Source organism: Vitis riparia, chromosome 8 (assembly GCF_004353265.1).
Source record: "Vitis riparia cultivar Riparia Gloire de Montpellier isolate 1030 chromosome 8, EGFV_Vit.rip_1.0, whole genome shotgun sequence".
NCBI lineage: Eukaryota > Viridiplantae > Streptophyta > Magnoliopsida > Vitales > Vitaceae > Vitis > Vitis riparia.
Window position 1 is genome coordinate 18,276,547 of NC_048438.1, and position 22,864 is coordinate 18,299,410.

General features: G+C 32.1%; 3 protein-coding genes across 3 annotated transcripts; all 3 read right to left on the reverse strand.

Moving 5' to 3' along the window:
• Nucleotides 1-4,770: 4,770 nt before the first annotated feature.
• On the reverse strand, nucleotides 4,771-7,185 carry LOC117919958 (cytochrome P450 76A1-like). Its single transcript, XM_034837279.1, has 2 exons — nucleotides 6,145-7,185; nucleotides 4,771-5,492 (listed from the first exon to the last, which is right to left on the reverse strand). Exons 1-2 carry the CDS (start codon nucleotides 7,084-7,086, stop codon nucleotides 4,878-4,880), a joined length of 1,557 nt encoding a protein of 518 aa, XP_034693170.1. The 5' UTR covers nucleotides 7,087-7,185; the 3' UTR covers nucleotides 4,771-4,877.
• Nucleotides 7,186-10,779: 3,594 nt separating this feature from the next.
• On the reverse strand, nucleotides 10,780-13,127 carry LOC117919973 (cytochrome P450 76A1-like). The gene is made up of 2 exons (XM_034837300.1): nucleotides 12,071-13,127; nucleotides 10,780-11,501 (listed from the first exon to the last, which is right to left on the reverse strand). Exons 1-2 carry the CDS (start codon nucleotides 13,010-13,012, stop codon nucleotides 10,887-10,889), a joined length of 1,557 nt encoding a protein of 518 aa, XP_034693191.1. The 5' UTR covers nucleotides 13,013-13,127; the 3' UTR covers nucleotides 10,780-10,886.
• A 5,658-nt stretch (nucleotides 13,128-18,785) lies between these two features.
• LOC117921142 (cytochrome P450 76A1-like) lies at nucleotides 18,786-20,540 on the reverse strand. Its single transcript, XM_034838944.1, has 2 exons — nucleotides 19,611-20,540; nucleotides 18,786-19,516 (listed from the first exon to the last, which is right to left on the reverse strand). Exons 1-2 carry the CDS (start codon nucleotides 20,520-20,522, stop codon nucleotides 18,899-18,901), a joined length of 1,530 nt encoding a protein of 509 aa, XP_034694835.1. The 5' UTR covers nucleotides 20,523-20,540; the 3' UTR covers nucleotides 18,786-18,898.
• Nucleotides 20,541-22,864: the final 2,324 nt, after the last annotated feature.

The window sequence follows — 22,864 nt, forward strand, 5'->3', positions numbered from 1 at the left end:
GTGAGCTCTCCTAGCTCGGTCCCTGGGTACTTTTGTTGATCCTGCTAATGTAATATAAATTTATATATTGCTTGAATTGTCCGATAACAGCAACCCATACAGTGGGCTTGCCGACCCTTGCCTTTATATTATTGGATAAAAACACCAAAAGTCCACGTTGTTAATTTTGTCAACCCACCATTAAGCCGATGTGAGCTGGATTCAGTTCCTTCGTGACAAGGTTTTTTCACGTGGGAACAATCATTATATCATAGCCAGTACTACTACTACCGAAGAGTTTCCAATTATCGATTTTCTCAAAGCAAAACATATTAATATCTATTATAAATTAAATACTTAATAACTTATTTGAAGTCTAATTTGTGATTTGTCGGCCTTCAGGTATCAAGGTTCGACTTTAACATGACGTGCTGATACTTGGTGATACCTTTTTCCTTCTGTAACGCTTGGACTGTGGCCACCAAAGAGTCTCTTGTTCCGGATACTTTAATTTATGGCTTTATCTGAATTATAAAACGCTTTCCAAAGAATATATATATATATATTTTAATCCCTATACAACAAGAAGAAGGATGGGAAAAACGGTCACGCAGCCAGTGTCTTTTTCTTATGTATGAGCCACTGGCCAGCAAGAATTTAAAGGAAAAAAAAAAAAACAAAACAAATAAAGAGGAATCTTAGATATCACTAAAATCTCTTTGGTTTCACTTCTTCTTCTTTTTTTTTTTTTTTTTCTTTTGGAATAGAATTTAAAATGTTAAAAAACACAAATGTGCTCTTCTTTATTCTTATCCTTACAAACCCAAAATCTTTAACTCTCCTCTTCTCTTTTTTTCTTCTTTTATTTTCCTTGTTCCTTTATTTTCTCTCTGCTATTTTTTCTTTTTAACTGATCATAAACCAATGCAACAACCACTGAACACTACTATGCGATCAACTGTTATTTAAGCGAATTTTGACTGTACTTTTTCAATTCACAAATAGATGAATTTCAAGTAATTGTAACATTAGAAAGACTTGAGTATAAGTTGAATCATCTCCATACGATATATTTGAGTTGAGTCAATGGGGATCAACCACATGAAAGAAGAAAATGGAAATTTTTATGATGGACGAATACCTTATTTTTGGTATTCCAACCACTTTGGATTCTTTATGAAACTTTTTAGAAAAATATTAGCACCCCAACTCAATAACGATTTTAACCATCTAAACTTCTTTACATTTAGATAATGTTAGTATTATAAGGAAAGTCCAAATAGATCAGAAAACATCAATGAAAAGTCGATTGAAATAGTTTGGGCCTACTCATGTTTTTCAAAATTTTGTGATTTTTTGGAAGAATATCGGTACTCATAATTATTTTATAAAATAATAGACATTTTAAGGCATCTAATCATTTAAATTTCATCCTAATCGGGTCACAATAACCTAATACAAAAATTTTGAACAAACTGATGAAAAAACATGGAGATTTAGTCGATTTGACTAAGATATTTTTGAACTACAACTCGTGTATCTCAAAATTTTGAAATGTTTTGACAAAAGATCTTGACCCTTTATAAACTAGTACACTTGAAAATGAAACCAAAAAGTCAATTTCACTCGAGTCTAAATCCATTTTCATAGGAAAAGAATTTTGTAAATGTGAGTGAATTTTTAGTATGGTGTACTAAGACAATTTTGGAATTCCGGAATATGGGTATACTATTAAATTTGTTATGGGCTCATAAGTTATTTTTATTATTTTATACACTCATCATAGAGTATATTTAAAGAGTTTTATAATTTTTGGAACTAATTTATTTAATGAAAAATCAAGAAAATGAGTAGTATTTCAACTTGCTCTATTTTGGATAAAGTTGGAACCAATTTAAGTTTACGCGAGGTTGATGATCTTTTGGTAATTATTTGATTTATCTATTAATTTTTAAAATATCTAAACTGGTCAATGGATAAGTTTTACTTAAATTGGATCTTGTTTTCCTAATTTATTAACTTTAGAAAGTATGTAGATTTCAATTTAGGTTGCTATATAGGTTGGATTAGGTTAACAAAGTTTAAGAATCTTAATTCAGTTTTTATGAAATTCCCAAATATTTATATTTACTTAAACTTTTTTTGTTATGGAAGAACCTAGACTTGAGGAGGTATCGTATTGCAAATTTTGTTGTAGTTTTACCGATAAAGATTTTTGTGAATAGTTACCATATGTACGATTTTACTAAATTTTTCCTAAAATAAGAATTGTTATTTAGACAAATACACATGTTTTATATTGAATTTGCAAAACAAATATTACTTTGACTTCAAGCAATTGTATGTTAACTTGCATATATTTAGAATTCGTGAAATTATATATACTATCATGATGTAAATAAACTTTAGACTTTTGGACAGAATACACTCTATTATGCCCTATCGTGAAATTATATATACTATCGTGAAATTATATATAGCAAGATGGAAGTCATAAGATGATGTTATTTTTAATGTTGAGTTGGGTAGCAAAGCCTCGAAGTGACAGAATACATTCTATTATGCCCCTAGATGTGATACTCGGAGATAAGGCCCTTAGTATTATGATTCAAGGTAGTAAAATCCTAAAGACTATGATGTGATGACCATGAATAGTAGGCTTTTGTATGGCTGATGAATTAACTACATATATGTCTAATTGTGATAGTATGTTTTACATTTCATACATTCTTTATATTTATATTATAATTATGTTGCGCTAGTTTTTTTGTAGGACAAAATTATCATATAATATATTTTGTATTTTGTTTTCGTTTTTATTATTATTATTATTATTATTATTATTATTATTTTAATCTTGGATCCACCATTTTAATATTTGCGTGTTATGATTATTTACTAAACTCTATGCTCACCTTAAAGAATTAATGTTTTTTAGGTGAAAACTATTAGGTGCTTATTAAGAAAGTAAGAGGACAACAAACATGAATAGAAAAAAATTAAAATATTTGGCTTTTTCTATTGGATTAAACATAATCTGTTGATATCAACAGATATAAGTAAAACTAAACTTATTGATAATAAGTTCACTTTACTTATTTTGATTGATATCAATAAGTTACTTTTAGTTAAATGAAAAATAATTGATATTGATAAGGTTAGGTGCTAAGTAATTAATTCATTGTCTTGCATTAATTTGCATTGATGTGATTTATGTCCTTAGAAAAATAATATTAAATACAACAACTTTGACAAATAAATACATTTAATTGTGGAATATTTATTGTAAATAGAAATTAGGTATATAAAGAAGTTGATAATTGAAACCGAAAATATCTCGGGATTATATTTTGAAGTATTTATGGTAAAAATATTTTTATTAATACTATTTAATTTTATTAGAAATTATTTTATTAAAAATGAATTATTATTTAAATATAGATAAAAATTACTTTTAATGATGTTTTTCACTAATTTATTATATTAAAAAAAAATTAAGAGAAGCACATTTCAAGTATTAAATCAAGAATAAGTTCAAATATATGATTTTTCAATTTTTGTTAAATATTTCATTTTTATTAAAAAAAAATCACTTTAACATTTTTAGAATTAACTTTAGGCATAATGTATAAATTTTATCATCTAACAATGGTCTTATTATATATTAAATAGAGTCACTTAGCTTATATGTCTTTATGAAAACATAAATTTATACAAAATCATTGAATACGTTTTTTTTTTTTCCTTTTAATGCTTCCATTTCTCACTATTACATATATTTTTAGAAAAAGTTTATTTTGCATCCCATCAAAATTTACATTGAATTCCTTATGAAATAATGTATGTAAACAAATAACACGTCATTCCACTAAAATAGGTTGGAATGTCTATATACCTAATCTATGCAAAGAAGATGCCCTACTCAGCAATCCAAGTTATCCCCTATAACTTCCTAAAACATTTCTCATATAATCGATTTTTTTTTCAAATTTAACTATTAGTAACTCCTATGTTTGAAACAAGATATTGTTTAATTAGTTCGTCAATTAAAAATGTTTAAAGAAATTCTATTGCTATTTCGCGAGGCAATGCACATTGATGTAATGAAAATGAAGGGCCTACGCTAATGACAAAATGCCCCAAATAATCGACCTATTTGCTAAGTTGAGTCTCACAAAATCTACCTTCTTTGCCTTCAATTATATTTGAAAATAATTTATAAACCTTATTATGACTATCATTTATTAATGGTACATACTAAAAATAAATAAAATTTAAATTTAATATATTTAACTAAAAATATATAGAATTTTATACACGTTAACCTCTTCAATTTGTTTAAGAAATATTTTATTTTGAAAACCGTCTTTTCTAAGTGTATCAATGGGCCACGTTGGTTTTTTCTTTTTAAAAGAAATTACGTAGAGTTTGGCTTTGATGGACCCACTAATATTCATAAATTAGTCAAAGGGGTTGATCATCCGCCCTTGAAGATGGAATTTATAGTTGATTTAAGTTGACAATGAATTCGAATTTTGTGTTTGATTGGATTAAGAATCCAAAATCAAAATCAATTTATCATTTAGGAGTAGACCAATAACAACTTGTCATATTCTATATGAAAAAGGTTAATTCTAAACAGAAAATAATTAAAATTTTAGACTGGATATCATGAAACAGAGACATAAATCAATAATAACCGTTCCAAAAATTAAGAGCACTTTTAATACAATGAAGAGGAATTTTTAGCATTCCGTATAATATATCTATTTTTGTGATTATTGCAACAAATTAAAATAAACTCAAATTATTCCATAAATATATTAATTCCTCAGATAAACGTAAAGTAGTTTATTTCTACGTACTTTTGAGTGATGAGGCTTACAATTTTTAAAACATCAAAGAGAAACTTTTTTGGGTAGAGCCTTGAGTGGTTCCAACTTCCTCATCACCATGGCCAAATTCTCTCTCATGTCCATGGTCTCAAGAGTGATACTGCTGTCAAGTTGCCAGTCAAAATGGTAAACCAAGGACCCCAGAACAAGGTGCACCATCCGATGAGCTAATGGAACTCCTGCACACATCCTTCGACCGGCTCCAAAGGGGATCAGCTCGAAATGTTGACCCTTATAATCAATATGGTTTAAGTCTAAAAACCTCTCAGGCTTGAAGGACGAAGGCTCCTCCCACAACTCCGCTTCCCTTCCGATGGCCCAAACATTCACAAAAAGCTGTGTGTTTTTTGGAATATGGTATCCCATGAAATTGGTGTCTCGAACTGCCTTCCGAGGAACCAGAAATGGGATTGGAGGGTGCAACCTGAATGTTTCCTTCACGACAGCCTGTAAATATTGGAGATCATCGATGTGCCTCTCTTCTAACTTACCGTTTGCTCCAACAACTCGACCAAGCTCAGCTTTAACCTTCGCCATGCATTCGGGATGGCGTAAGAGCTCCGTCAGTGCCCATTCAACCGTGCTGCTAGTGGTTTCCGATCCCGCCATGAATATTTCCTGCACCAATAGCCCTTTATGTCATTCTTTATTTTTTATTTGCATCAAACGGTTTTTCAAATGTTGGTTTTGTAAGTTATTATTTTTTCTAAACGATGGTGTCTTAATAAACAAAGTTAAAAAATTTTAACCTTTTGTCTTCTTTGCTTCTTCTCTCTTCCCCTTTATTTATTTATTTATTTTTAAAATTTTATCTAAATTTTTTTTAATGGAAAAACTATTAACAAATGTATTTCATTCTTAAAGCATTTCAACTAGACTCACAATTTAGCATAATCTAAGAATAGTACTCACAATCAATCTACAAAATTGTTCATATGGAAAAATAAAATATAATAATAATAATAATAATAATAATAATAATAATAATAATAATTATTATTATTATTATTATTATTATTATTATTATTATTTTACCATTTTCTCTCCTAATTCTAATTAAATAAAATATATTTTATTTTATAATTAAAATATAATAAATTTTAGTATCTTAAAATATTTAAAATTTTAATTATATAAGGTAAAAATAATAATAATAATAATAATAATAATAACAACTTTTGATATTTTGAGGTATTTAAAAAATATATATGAAATTACTATTTTATTAATTCCGGATCGTAACAAGGAAGAATGCGAGTTGACGACTTACCAGAATGATGATGTTCAAGTCCTTATCTGAAATTTGAGGTGGCTCATTCTTTCCACTTCCTTGGAAGTCAAGCAACACATCCAGGAAGTCCTTCTTATGGTCCTCCGCCGCCGGCCCTCGTTTTATCCTCTCTTGAACAAATCCAGAAGCGATTTTCATGGCTATTCCAAGGTCACGCTCCGCCTTCTTCCTTAACCCCTGTGGGTCCATCCATCTCAGCCATGGAAAAAAGTCCGCAAAGTTGGGATGGCCTGACCACTCCATAACCCTGACCATAACCTCGAAGAACTCCGACCCCTCCTTGGATCCTGGATGCAGCAGGTCACATGACAGCATCAGGTTTCCCAGCATGTTAAATGACGCCAGAAAGACGAAGTGAGCCACCTGAATTCCACGCCCCTCTCCTCCCACCCCACGCGCCTCCTCTTCCATCCATGACAACATGTCATCCACACATTTTCTACGTACCCCGGCAGTCTCGTTGATCCGCTTCGTAACCAGCATCTCCATCGTCATCAGACGCCTCAAGGAGCGCCAGTGTGGGCCATATGGAGCCAGGGCCAAGGAGCTTTCATGGTACCCCTGAGCGCGCATGGTTTCGGTGATGGTGCGGTCCGAGAAACACAGGTCCTGGTTCTTGAACAGTTCAGCGGCCGCCTTAGAGGACTGAACCACCGTCGTCTTTATAGCTCCTAAATTCAGCCACACAACGTCCCCGTGCTTGTGTCTCAGCCCCGCAAGGGTTTCGTGTGGCATTGCTCCCAGATCGAACATGTTCCCGAAAACCGGCCATCCCGGCGGTCCCGGAGGCAGCCGTACTGAACCCGACCTTCTTCTGCGAAGTAGGAGGAATAGAACCGGGATTACAAGGATGATACACCATAGAAGAATATTTGAAGCCCAGTCGGCCATGATTCCTTCAAGGAAGCATGTGACCTCCATCTCCCTTATGTAAGCGGAAGCATGACCCCAGAGCAGTCCTTTGTTAAAAATTGTTGTGTGATTTGAGTAATTGTGAGACCCTCTTGCGACCCACGCACTGCACCAGTAGTTTGGAATAGTCTGTTCCTTAGATCATTGAAAAACACCTGGTCAGCTGAACCCTTGAATTGCCACGTGCCTCTCTCGTGTAAGACTGTCGACACGATCCTCATTACTCAAATTGCATCAAATCGTGGCAATATCCCACTATATCTGGGTGAAAGTGACTTTGATCTTATTTATTTATTGTTAATATGAATAGGTATATGTCATTCCCTATATTTATTTTTCATGGCTCGCAAGTTGTGCCACATATTTCAAGTCCCGTGATTCATGTGATAGGTGAAAAATCTTTATATGAGATCGTAACTGGAGACAGCAAACACATTTTATAAGGGCGTCAGCTGTCCATGAATTTTCAAATCCTAATCATCATCACCATGTCTAGACTGGTCAACGGTTATATCAAATATTAATTGCTTTAACTTAAACATCTATTTTTTCATATGACCGGCTTCCATATTATATTACCACATCCTCTCAAATTATTAAATTTCTGTCCTCTTTTGTAACTTTCAAAAGCAATATATCATTGGTTTTGGGGAAAGTCCTCCTGCTCGGGCTCTTGAGGGAAAAATTCACGTAATTAGTCCTGAAATGCTTCTAGTAGTTAACCATACTAACCAGGTAAAAATCCTCAAAGGGCTTAGAATCTTAGATTTTATAAAGTAAAATCTCTTAGCATCTATCCATGCAAGTCCATTAGATTTGTTGGTTTTTGCGAAATAGGTCAGAAGGGATTGAAGTGCACAATATAATTATTATCCGTGTTCATAAGAACTAGGATATTAAATTATATACTGATGAGCACAAATCAAATGCTCCTGAGTGCGATTTAAGTTGTACTCTTATAAATATAGATAAATCATATTCATTAAGACATGAACTAGAGTCATTCTACCTTAAGCATCAACCAAAGTCGTGTTCTAATAAGTATAAATTAATAAAATCGTGTTCATAAAAACACTGATAGAAAATTGTTTTCACGTTAATTTAGTTATAGGGATTTAGAGAATATTTTCTGTTGTAAACGACTTTTATCTATTGAAAAAAATGACATAGGTATTCTAAAAAAGACATAAAAATTCTAGAAAAATTTAGATGAAAAATTAGTGTAACAACATGCACCTCCTTGTACCATATGAGGCTTGGACATATGCACCAAGCGAACTTCCTACTTTTGCTTTAGAATATACTCTACATTTTCGAAACAATTGTTGATTGAATGATTGCGTCACCAATTTTATTTTTTATTTTTTATTTATTTGTATAATGTATTAGTTCAGCCATTGACAAATTGTTAATTTGATAATTAACAAATTATTCCTTGATAATTAATTTGTTAATTTGAGTCACAGCCATTGAAAACATAAAAATGTCGTAGGGCATTAAGTCAACGGAAAACACCAACCCAGCACCAAGTTCCATCCAAGATGTAGATTTGTTTATTTTTATTTTTTAAATGGTATGATGCTGGCTGGTGGCAACTCATTCATCTTTTACATTTAAATAGCTAAATCATGCTTGGCTCGTTTTATAATTGCGTTAAAACCCCACCTGCTCCTTGACTAAAAGACTCACCAAACGCCAATTCACCTACCCTTTTGAATTTAAAATAAAGTATTACTATTAAATATTACATAGCTTATTTACTAAAATCGGAAATTATTAATTGGGCTGAAGTTGGGCTTGTCACTTTTTTTTTTTTCTTTTTTTTTTAATTATTATTATAAAAGGAGACTATGAAATATAATACCTACAAATACGATTGAAGGGGTGCCACAATAATTTTCAAAATTAAACTTTCTAACATAGTAAGAAAATTTTAACCATCAAGTGATTGAATTTAGATTACAAATATATTTCTTAGTTAAACAATATATTGTTCTATTCGTTTTTCTATAAATATGACAACAATCATAAATATATAGATCTTGAAATAACTTCCAAATATTTTCCATCAATAACATAATAGAACTAGGAATAACATTTTATTTATTTATTATAACAATCTATAACTATTTTTGAGTCACCCTCAATATCTAGGTTCAAGAACTCGTTTTTCTTGGCAGCTAACATGTCATATCTTAAAGTCATATATTTTGTAATAATTATTGAAACATTACTTATATGTCTACTAGCAATCATTTTTATAGTCCATTAGAGTCTCTAATAACTCATCTCAAAGCACTGTATGTTATTCTCTATCCTTGAAGCATCAAAATTTAATTTGAATCTTCCATTAATCGGAGAAATCTAACAAATCCATTTTTCAACCAATCAAGGGACTTTGCATCCTTCGATTTGAAGATAGGAGTCAATCATATAATCCTAAAGATTTTGGAAGTTTAAAGTCACTTTCTCAATTATGAGAAAGGGATTGCGTTGGATCTTCTTAAATAAAACTTGATTTCTATGAATCCATACATTCCACAAGATAATGGAAATTTTTTCCATAGAATGCTTATAAATTTTGCAATTTATTTTATCGTTTTTATACATTGTTTCAAGCCAAGATGGGAAATCACCTTCATAGAAGAGAGGTGTAAGACAATTATACTTAATATGATCCCAAATTCCTTGAACGAAAGGACAATATTTGAAAATTTAGTTAATATTCTCAACATTTTATTTGCATAGATAGCACATGTTTTATTTAATAAGTTGGAATGTCTGTATACCTAATCTATGCAAAGAAGATGCCCTATTCAACAATCCAGGTTATCTCTTTATAACTTCCTAAAGCATTTCTCATATAATCGATTCTTTTTTTCAAATTTAACTCTTAGTAACTCCTATGTTTGAAACAAGATATTGTTTAATTAGTACGTCAATTAAAAATGTTTAGAGAAATTCTATTGCTATTTCACGAGGCAATGCACATTGATGTAATGAAAGTGAAGGGCTTATGATAATGACAAAAATGCCCCAAATAATCGACCTGTTTGCTAAGCTGAGTCTCACAAAATTTACCTTCTTTGTCTCTAATTATATTTGAAAATAATTTATAAACCTTATCATGACCATCATTTATTAATGGTACATACTAAAAATAAATAAAATTTAAATTTAATATATTTAACTAAAAATATATAGAATTTTATACACGTCAACCTCTTCAATTTGTTTTAGAAATATTTTATTTTGAAAATCGTCTTTTCTACGTGTATCAGTAGGCCACGTTGGTTTTTTCTTTTTAAAAGAAATTACATAGAATATTTGGGTTTGATGGACCCACTAATATTCATAAATTAATCAGAGGGGTTGATCATCCGCCCTTGAAGGTGGAATTTACAGTTGGAATTTATAGTTGATTTAGGTTGACAATGAATTCAAATTTTGTGTTTGATTAGATTAAGAATCCAAAACCAAAATCAATTTATTAGTTAGGAGTAGACCAACAACAACTTGCCATCTTCTATAGAAAAAGTTTAATTCTAAAAGGCAAATAATTAAAATTTTAGAGTGGATATCATGAAACAGAGACATAAATTAATAAAAACCGTTCCAAAAATTAAGAGCATTCTTAATACAATGGAGAGGAATTTTTAGCATTCATTATAATATAACTATTTTTGTGATTATTGCAACAAATTAAAATAAACTCAAATTATTCCATAAATATATTAATTCCTCAGATAAACATAAAGTAGTTTATTTCTACGTACTTTTGAGTGATGAGGCTTACAATTTTTAAAACATCAGAGAGAAACTTTTTTGGGTAGAGCCTTGAGTGGTTCCAACTTCCTCATCACCATGGCCAAATTCTCTCTCATGTCCATGGTCTCAAGAGTGATACTGCTGTCAAGTTGCCAGTCAAAATGGTAAACCAAGGACCCCAGAACAAGGTGCACCATCCGATGAGCTAATGGAACTCCTGCACACATCCTTCGACCGGCTCCAAAGGGGATCAGCTCGAAATGTTGACCCTTATAATCAATATGGTTTAAGTCTAAAAACCTCTCAGGCTTGAAGGACGAAGGCTCCTCCCACAACTCCGCTTCCCTTCCGATGGCCCAAACATTCACAAAAAGCTGTGTGTTTTTTGGAATATGGTATCCCATGAAATTGGTGTCTCGAACTGCCTTCCGAGGAACCAGAAATGGGATTGGAGGGTGCAACCTGAATGTTTCCTTCACGACAGCCTGTAAATATTGGAGATCATCGATGTGCCTCTCTTCTAACTTACCGTTTGCTCCAACAACTCGACCAAGCTCAGCTTTAACCTTCGCCATGCATTCGGGATGGCGTAAGAGCTCCGTCAGTGCCCATTCAACCGTGCTGCTAGTGGTTTCTGATCCCGCCATGAATATTTCCTGCACCAATAGCCCTTTATGTCATTCTTTATTTTTTATTTGCATCAAACGGTTTTTCAAATTTTGGTGTTGTAAGTTATTATTTTTTCTGAACGATGGTGTCTTAATAAACAAAGTTACAAATTTTTAACCTTTGTCTTCTTTGCTTCTTCTCTCTTCCCCTTTATTTATTTATTTTTAAAATTTTATCTAAAATTTTTTTTAATGGAAAAACTATTAACAAAAGTATTTCATACTTAAAGCATTTCAACTAGAGTCACAATTTAGCATAATCTAAGAATAGTACTCACAATCAATCTACAAAATTGTTCATATGGAAAAATAAAATATAACTATTATTATTATTTTTTTTACCATTTTCTCTCCTAATTCTAGAGTAAATATAATATATTTTATTTTATGATTAAAATATAATAAATTTTAGTATCTTAAAAATATTGAAAATTTTAATTATATAAAGTAAGAAAAAAAATTAACTTTTGATATTTTAAGGTATTTAAAATACATATGAAATTAATATTTTTATTAATTCCAGATAGTAACAAGAAGAATGTGAGTTGACGACTTACCAGAATGATGATGTTCAAGTCCTTATCTGAAATTTGAGGTGGCTCATTCTTTCCACTTCCTTGGAAGTCAAGCAACACATCCAGGAAGTCCTTCTTATGGTCCTCCGCCGCCGGCCCTCGTTTTATCCTCTCTTGAACAAATCCAGAAGCGATTTTCATGGCTATTCCAAGGTCACGCTCCGCCTTCTTCCTTAAGCCCTGTGGGTCCATCCATCTCAGCCATGGAAAAAAGTCCGCAGAGTTGGGATGGCCTGGCCACTCCATAACCCTGACCATAACCTCGAAGAACTCCGACCCCTCCTTGGATCCTGGATGCAGCAGGTCACATGACAGCATCAGGTTTCCCAGCATGTTAAATGACGCCAGAAAGACGAAGTGAGCCACCTGAATTCCACGCCCCTCTCCTCCCACCCCACGCGCCTCCTCTTCTATCCATGACAACATGTCATCCACACATTTTCTACGTACCCCGGCAGTCTCGTTGATCCGCTTCGTAACCAGCATCTCCATCGTCATCAAACGCCTCAAGGAGCGCCAGTGTGGGCCATATGGAGCCAGGGCCAAGGAGCTTTCATGGTACCCCTGAGCGCGCATGGTTTCGGTGATGGTGCGGTCCGAGAAACAGAGGTCCTGGTTCTTGAACAGTTCAGCTGCCGCCTTAGAGGACTGAACCACCGTCGTCTTTATAGCTCCTAAATTCAGCCACACAACGTCCCCGTACTTGTGTCTCAGCCCCGCAAGGGTTTCGTGTGGCATTGCTCCCAGATCGAACATGTTCCCGAAAACCGGCCATCCCGGCGGTCCCGGAGGCAGCCGTACTGAACCCGACCTTCTCCTGCAAAGTAGGAGGAATAGAACCGGGATTACAAGGATGATACACCATAGAAGAATATTTGAAGCCCAGTCGGCCATGATTCCTTCAAGGAAGCATGTGACCTCCATCTCCCTTATGTAAGCGAAAGCATGACCCCAGAGCAGTCCTTTGTTAAATTGTTGTGTGATTTGAGTGACTGTGAGACCCCCTTGCGATTTGGTCTATTTTGGACGTACCCGCCCCCACGCACTGCACCAGTAGTTTGGAATATTCTGTTACTTTAGATCATAAAAAAACACCAGGTCAGTTGAACCCTTGAATTGCCACGTGCCTCTCTCGTGTAAGACTGTCGACACGGTCCTTATTACTTAAATTGCATCAAATTATGGCAATATCACACTGTATCTGGGCGAAAGTGACTTTAATCTTATTTATTTATTGTTAATATGAATATGTATATCAGTATACGTCATTCCCTATTTTCATTTTTCATGGCTCGCAAGTTGTGCCACATATTTTAGGTCCCGTGATTCATGTGAATATGGATGAATCATGTTCATTAAGACACGAACTAGAGTCATACTATCTTAAGCATCAACTAAAGTTGTGTTCTAATAAATATAAATAAAGTCGTATTCATAAAAACATTGATAGAAAAAATTTTTATGTGAATTTAATTGTAGGGATTTAGAGAATATTTTTTATTGGAAACTATTTTTATGTACATTATCAAAAAGTTGACACAGACATTCAAAAAAGAATATAAAAATTGAGAAAGATTCTAGAAAAAGTTAGATGAAAAATTAGTGTAACAACATGCACCTCCTTGAACCATATGAGGCTTGGACATATGCACCGAGCGAACTTCCTACTTTTGCTTTGGAATATACTCTACATTTTAGAAACAATTGTTGGTTGAATGATTGTGTCACCAATTTTATTTTTTATTTTTTATTTATTTTTATAATGTATTAGTTCAGCCATTGAAAATTTGTTAATTTGATAATGAACAAATTATTCCTTGATAATTAATTTGTTAATTTGAGTCACAGCCATTGAAAATATAAAAATGTCGTAGGGCATTAAGTCAACAGAAAACACCACCCCAGCACCAAGTTCCATCCAAGATGTAGATTTGTTTATTTTTATTTTTTAAATGGTATGATGCTGGCAGATGGCAACTCATTCATCTTTTACATTTAAATAGCTAAATCATGCTTGACTCGTTTTATAATTGCGTTAAAACGACTAGAAGACCCACCAAATGCCAATTCACCTACCCTTTTGAATTTAAAATAAAGTATTACTTTAAATGTTACATAGCTTATTTACTAAAATAGGAAATTATTAATTGGGCTGAAGTTGGGCTTTTGTCACTTATATATATATATATATATATATATATACACGAAATGTGACTATGAAATAGAACACCTACAAATACGATTGAAAAATGTGTCACAATAATCTTCAAAATTAAATTTTCTAACATAATAAGGAAAATTTGACCACCAAATGATTGAATCTAGATTATAAATACCTTTCTTAGCTAAACAATATGTTGTTCTATTCATTTCCCTATAAATATGACAACAATCATAAATATATAGATCTTGAGATAACTTCCAAATATCCTCCATCAATAACATAATAGAATTAGGAATAATATTTTTATTATTATTATAACAATTTATAACTATTTTCGAGTCACCCTCAATTTCTAGGTTCAGTAACTTGTTGTTCTTGACAACTAACATGTTATCTCTTAATGTCATATATTCTATAATAATTATTGAAGCATTACTTATATGTCTAATAACAATCATTTTTATAGTCTATTAAAGTCTCTAATAACCCATCTTGAAACACTGTTATTCTCTATCCTTGAAGCATCAAAATTTAATTTGAATATTCCATTAATTGGAGAAATCCAACAAATCCATTTTTCAACCAATCAAGGGACTTTGCGTCATTCGGTTTGAAGATATGAGTCAATCATATAATTCTGAATATTTTGGAAGTTTAAAGTCGTTTTCTCAATTATGAGAAAGGTGTTGGGTTGGATCTTCTTAAATAAAACTTGATTTCTATGGATCCATACATTCCACAAGATAATGGAAATTTTTTCCATAGGATGCTTGTAAATTTTGCAATTAATTTTATAGTTTTTTTACATTGTTTCAAGCCAAGATAGGAAGTCACCTTCATAGAAAAGAGGTGTAGGACAATTATACTTAATGCGATCCCAAATTCCTTGAACAAAAGGACAAAATTTAAAAATATGGTTAATATTCTCAACATTTTATTTGCATAGATAACACATGTTTGTAATTTCCAACCTTCTAGCAATTAAAAACTCACAAGTAGGGAAGACATCTCTAATAACTAACCATAGGAAAAACTTTATTTTTGGTAAAAGATTTGACTTCCAAATCCAATGCAGCATTTGTTATCTAGGGTGCATCGAAGGCTTTTTCATTGCCCAAGTTGCTGATTTAAGAGTAAACTTACAATTTGGAGAAAAATCTTATCCTCAATGGGAGAGAAAGGAATTGGAAGTGCTTTAACATCTGTTAAAACATTCGATGAAAGAAATGTTGAAATAACTTGGAGATTTCATTCCTTGGTATCCTGATTTAGAAAATCATACACTTTGACATCCCAATTGATGTAATGTAAGTTATTTTCATCCACGAAAGACACAAGAGGCAACATATATACCCAGTAGTCTATCCAAAAATAGACTTTTCTACCATCTCATATACACCATTTCAAGCCATACAATTTACGTTGTTAGACTTGCTCCAAACATACCAGGATCTGGTGGGGTTGGGCTAAAGGGCCCTTGAGTAATGCATATATGATGCATTAGTTATAGCCCAATTCGATTTTAGCCTTGGACACGAAACCCCAGACCTCCTCATGGATTGTTTATATAACGCAAATGTAACCATAGGATTTAAGTTGTACAATACCAAAAACTATAAAAAAATTTGCTATTTATATAACACAAATATAACCATAAGGATTTAAATTATACAATAGCAAAAACTATTTAAATATCATTATAATGTTTCTGATAGAGAATCAATAATAAAAAATTATTCCCATGTTTTTCATAGACAGGATTTCGTATTTGCTTGTACACGATATTCGTTAAGGTTTTGCATTTGCTTGTTGATGGGATTCATTTTTAGAAGATATTGAGATTTGTGTTTGTAAGAAGACAAATCTCCTACTAAAGTCTCAAGCTCGAATAACTTGTATTATCTTATACAAGTTTTTCATAGCCACTTCATTTTTACTCTTTTTCTTGGTTATAAACACATCAGTTAAGGAATTTTTAGACAAGAAAAATATTTATTTTTGTGTTTTATTTTTGTGGGCTACTTGCCTATTAATGGGTATGTTGCCGCATAATGCCACGTGACTAGGGGAATGTGGCTAATTATTTTTTACATCATTTTTTGTGTCTTTAAGAACTCGGGTCTTTATTTTAAGGACTTGTTTTTATTTATTTATTTATTATTTTTTAATTGGGATAGATCATTTTTTAATTTACTATTAAGTTTTTTAAATGTTGTAACAAAAAAAAAAGTCTCTTTTTTATCATAGATTTGTCATTATATAGTATTATCCTTGCCACATGTTGTCTCATCATTCAACTATGGGCTTTGTCTTCTCGATGGTGGAATTGATTCCTTTGGTCTAAAATCTTGTTTAGGTATACTAGTCGGTTTGGTTGCTCTCACATGATCTTCAATGGGTGCAGCTGACTGGAGGGAAGGTCGAGATTCCACGGAATGGACGACAATCGACGTCTATTGCGAGGTTCTAGCCGTAGCTGTTGCCTTTAAGATCTTGTTTTCCTGTCACAGAGCTTCCAAAGCTAATAAGAGCGCATCAATTTCCTTTTCATGTTCCTCTCGTTGTTTGTCCAGTCTTCTCTCAAGCTGCAATAATTTTTCTTCCACTGTATTGGAATATTCTCTTATCATGCTCCTGAAATCATTATTTAAACCAATCTTTTGCTTCCTGATTCCCACAAAGGATGCAGTGTTGTGTCTCTAAAAAGTAAAAACCCTCTATGTAGGGTTCCTGAAATCTCAAATTACTAATTGGGCTGATGTTTGACCTGTCCTTTCAGGTAGTCCATAGCTATGCGAATCACCCTGGTGGGCCTGCGTCATAAGTATCATACCATGGTAGAGTGGGCTAGGTCTTGGAATGAGAAGAAAACCCAATTCACCAGACTTTTGGGCGTATAAGATAGTTCGAGCCCATTCGGTTTTGACCTTGGGCATGTACACGCAGCCCCGGACCTCGTCGTGGACCCTTTATATAGTGCAAATGTAGATATTAAATTCTACAGTAAAACAATAGCAAAAACTATTTAAAAAAAAAGAAAAAAATCATTTTTAAATTCTTATATGCTTAACTTTTTTGACTCTTTCAAATGAACTTAAATTTATTTACATCATCAGTTTAACCTAAGCCTGGACAGGTCAAGCCCAAATTCCAGAACGAACTTTTGTAGCTAGCCCAAAACTAAGATTTTTAATAAATTTATAGTAAATTAAAAAAATTAATTATTTGTAAAAATTGGTAGTTCCAAAACTATTAACAAAATTATAGCACTTTATGCCATGTCCTCTGTGGTAATCTTTGAGTGTGGTTGGACATATGCATGGGAGAATCCTGACAGCTTTTCTTGTGAGAATATACCCTTGTTGTTTGGATTAAAAAGATAGCAGCTAAGTCCAGAAGGTGATGTTGCGTACGTGGATGTAGTTACTGGCGGATTTAGCAATGGTGGGGGCGTAATGTTGTCGACCGCATCGGTGTGTTTTTTTTTTTTTCCTGTATACGATAATTCTTTTTAATTTCTTTGTATAAAACAATTTTGCCAAATTTGTAACTATTATAGACTTCTTCAAATTTGTCCATAACCATGTATACGATTTGAGAATACTAACATTAATATTCATTGTCAGTGTCATCTATTTTCTTAATGCAAATTTCTCACTCGAATGTAAGATTATCTTTTTCTTAGATGCTCTTTGATATTTATATTTATTGAACGCACGTATCATTCTCTAATTGAAATGAATAATAACTTGTTACAACAGAGGTGATCTCTTTTCAATTATAGGTTATAATATAAATGATCTTTTTTCGATTATGTGTAATCATATTTTCAAGAACACAGCGTTTAGATCATGTTCTTGAGATCACGACAGTTGGTTCGTTTCTTTAAAAACGACATTTAGCTCGTGTTCTTGTGAACACGGTTTGATTTATATCCACAAAAATACAACTACTAAATATCATTTTATATGACCATAACAGGAGCCCTTTTATTGTTAACGTCTATTTCATCCACCACACACATTTACTTTACCATCTTTTAAGGCTTAATACCAATTAAAGATCCTATCATATTTGTGTATGTATAACTTTCATCTTTTTTTTTATCAAATTATTATTTATCTGAATAAAATAAATCATCCCTCCTCCTCTCGTATGCTGCCATGCATAATTTCTAGGATAAAGATGCACTAATAAATTATTATTTAAAAATATACCTCACGAAAATAACTTTTAACAATATATATATATATATATATATATATATATATATATATATATATATATATTTTAAAATCATATATATACTTATCACATTTTCATATAATAATAATAATAATAATAATAATAATATATGATATATCAATCGAGCTTCATGGTAACTATGAGATGTTATGGGAAAATGATTTGGTCTTCTGCATGAAGTAGGATTTGTTATTAGATCACTCACAGTACGTTTTGCGCAATTATAATAACACTAATAAAATAACCATCAGCCAAGCTTTATTGTCACAATCTAAGTGTTAACGAGAAACTTATGTTTAGGTCTCGGGCATTAAGCAGGATTTGTAATCAGATGACTGAAAGAAAGCCCTGGGAGAACACATAATCTAAAACGTTACATTGTGATAATACATCAAAGAGATTCAGGTAGAGATAGGCTTAATTTTGGGTACAGCTTTCAATGGATGAAACTTGCAGATTACGATCCCGCGCCCCTCTTTCATGTCTATTGTCTCTGGCGTGACATTACGCTCAAGTTGCCAGTCAAAATGATGAAGCAGCGACCCCAACACAAAGTGTAGCACTCGATAGGCTAATGGAATTCCTACGCAAATCCTTCGCCCTGCGCCAAATGGGATGAACTCGAAATTTTGGCCCTTATAATCCATGTTTGAGTCTACAAATCTCTCTGGCTTAAAACATAGTGCATCATCCCAAGTTTCGGCTTCCCTTCCAATTGCCCAAACATTCACGAATACTTGCGTGCCTTTGGGTATGTGGTACCCCATGAATTTAGTATCTTCAACTGCTCTTCGTGGAACTAGGAATGGAACTGCAGGATGCAATCGTAGTGTCTCTTTCACCACAGCCTGTAAATATGGGAGATCATCCAGGTCGCTCTCTTCAAGCTTCCTTTTTTCTCCAATAACTCGACCAAGCTCTGCCTTAACCTTAGTCATGGACTCAGGACTGCGCAGGAGCTCAGTCATAGCCCATTCCATGGTGCTGCTAGTGGTTTCTGATGCAGCCATGAACATTTCCTGCACCATATATGATCATGCATCAAGTAGTTAGAGTTACGTAAGTGACATGGAATTATATGTGCATCAAATAATCTAAGATTTCAAGGATCACCGTTATGAATATGTTGATGCCCTTCTCGGAAATTTTAGTTGCTTCATCCTTTCCATCACCTTGAAACTCTAGCAGCACATCCAGGAAGTCCTTCCTCTTGCTTTCCTCCGTCCGCCCTTGTCTCATACGCTCCTTAACGAAGCCGGAAGCAATTTCTATGGATTTTCCAAGATCAACCTCCATTCTTTTCTTTAAGCCCTGCGGGTCCAGCCATTTAAGCCATGGAAAGAAATCAGCAAAGTTGGTATGGCCCGAGCTCTCCATCGATATGCGCATTGCTGTAAAGAACTCCGACCCCTTCCTCGATTGCGGATCCAATAGGTCTCGTGACAGCATAAGGTTTCCGATCATGTTGAATGTGGCAAGGAAGAAGAAGCGACCTAACTCTAAACCAGGAGCCGTTCCATCCATCCCCTGTGCCTCCTCTTCTATCCACAATAACAAATCATCCACGCATTTTCTACGAATCGGGACAGTCTCGTTGATTCGCTTCATGGTCAGCATGTCCACGGTCACCAGACGTCTCAGTGAGCGCCAGTATGGACCGTATGGAGCCAGGGACAAAGAGCTTTCGTTATATTGGTGAACTCGCATGGTTTCGTGGATGCTCCGGTCCGAGAAAGAAAGGTCATGGTTCTTGAACAGTTCAGCGGCCGCCTTAGAGGACTGAACCACCATCGTCCCAATATAACCTAAATTTAGCCACACGACGTCCCCATACGTGTCTCTTAGGCCAGCAAGTTTTTGGTGTGGTAATGTTCCCAGATCGAAAATATTTCCGAAAATTGGCCATCCCGGCGGTCCCGGTGGCAGATGCTTATTAAAGCCGGAGTTTAGCCGGTGAAGTAGCAAGAGCAGTGCTGATAAGAAAGGGATAATCAACCAAACAAGAAAATTTGTAGTCCACTCCATCTTTTGAATGAAGCTCGCAGGTGAAACTTGCTGCCCAGTTGGACCTCACTTCGGGATGGAGATTTTGAAGCCAATAACGAATTGGCATGGTCGTGGCGGGGTCTTAAATTGCTTGGATTTAATATTTAATTAAATCTTATAAAAAAAAATTATGTTCTTGTGATAACACCGTATTATAAAATATTCTCTGAAAAATGAAATTATAAAATATATTATTTTTTTTCTTAGTTACTACTTGTACTAACAACAAAACTATAATATGCTTGCGGGAGAAAACTTGATGCTTTCTAGCAAAATGGAATCAGAAGAAAATATTAATCTAATGAGCAAATCACAAGAATCCTTTGTATTTTCTGATAAAAATGACGACAAATCCAATGTAAAAGTGACAATATGCCGCCTTACGTTATATGGCCGCGCTGGACAGCAACGGAGAAAATGTAGTCCTTGGCGGGAATGAATCACTTTCAACAACTTGACTTCTCTAGCGAATCCTTCGATACCACCTTAAATACCAACAAAAGATTATAAATCTAAACGAAAGACTACATACCTCGATTCATACTAAGTTTTTTTTTTTTTTTTTTTTTTTTTTTTTTTTTTTTTTTTTTATAGTAGAAAACGTGAAAATAAAAAAGTTTGAAATCTTTGGAGCTGTTGGTTGTGTGATTTTAAAACAATTTACTGGTTCTAAAAACAAAAAACCGTTTTTAAAAATTTTTAATACCGTTTCACTGTTGTTTTCTAGAATAGTTTTAAAAAACAAAGTGAAATAAATAAAAGACTTAAAAAAATAAGTAAAAGTTGTATCATTGGTTTTTTTGAAATAAAAGGAAAATGTAACAAGTTTTAAAAATAAAATAAAATTAAACGTGATATCATTCTTTTTTTCTTTCCCCGATTTGATATCAACGTCAAATATGATCTTCTTTTAAATTATAAGTATTTTTTCGAATTTCTATTAACTTCTTTAAAAATTTTCTTTAAACAAATAAATTTCAAAGCAAATTGTACTTGATACATAAAATTTATTAATTTTTAAAAATAATTTGAAATTTAAAACCAGATTAATTAATACTAAAATGTCATGAAAGTTAATAGTTAATAACTTTAGTAAGTTATAGACCAAAATTTATTTTAAATGTCTAGGTTAGTTTATTGTCTCTCTAACTATATATATATATATTAGTAAAATAAACTTCATATTAAGCCAGACTTGACGAGTTTAATGGTTTAAAAAAAAAAAAAAGATCAAATAGTAAACCAATTAATGCCGGAACTTCATAAACAAAAATTGATCTAAACTGAATTTTTTTTTTCTACATGGAATCATTATTTTCCATTTTTTTACTAAGCAAATAAACTTTAAATTAAACAAAATTTAATGTGTTAGATTGATTATCAAGTCTAATAATTTTTAAAAATAATAGGAAAATTCAAATCGTGAACCAATTAATACCATATATATATATTACAAATTTTTTTATTAGTCAAATCAACTCCAAATTAAGAAAGACTTAATAAGTTTAATAATTTTTAAAAATCAAATAATGAACCAATTAATACCAGAACTTTATGAACAAAAAATGATTTAAACTAATTTTATTATTTCTCTTCTGCATGGAATCATTATTTTCTAATTTTTCTTATTAAACAGATAAACTCTAAATTAAACAAAATTTAATGTGTTAGATTTATTATCAAGTTTAGCAATTTTTAAAAGTAATTTAAAACTCAAATAATGAACTAATTAATACCATAAATTTATAAGCAAAAATTTGGTTTAGAACAACACTTTATTGTTTTTCTTTTACAAGTTTAATAATTTTTAAAAATAATTTAAATTCAAATAATGATTCAATCAATACCAAAAATTTGTGGACAAAAATTGGTCTAAAATAACTCTATTATTTCTCTTTTATGTAAAATCATTATTTTATAATTTTTTAATCAAAATAAATAAGTTCCAAATTAAACAAAACTTAATATGTTGAAGTTATAATAAATTTAATAATTTTTAAAAATAATTTGACATTCAATTAATAAGCTCATTAATACCATAAATTTATGGATAAAAATTGTTTCATAATAGTTACATTAATTTTTTTTACAAATAATTATTTTTATAAATTTTCACTATAAAAATGAACTCCAAATCGAGTGATACTTTATATTGAATTTATTAATGAGTTTAATAATTTTTTAAAATATTTGGAACTCAAAAAATAGATCTAATCATCAAAACTAATATATTATAAATCATGACTTTATTGTTTCTCCTATAAACACAAATATATATATTTTTTAAAAAAAATTAGGTAAATAAATAATAAATTAAATAA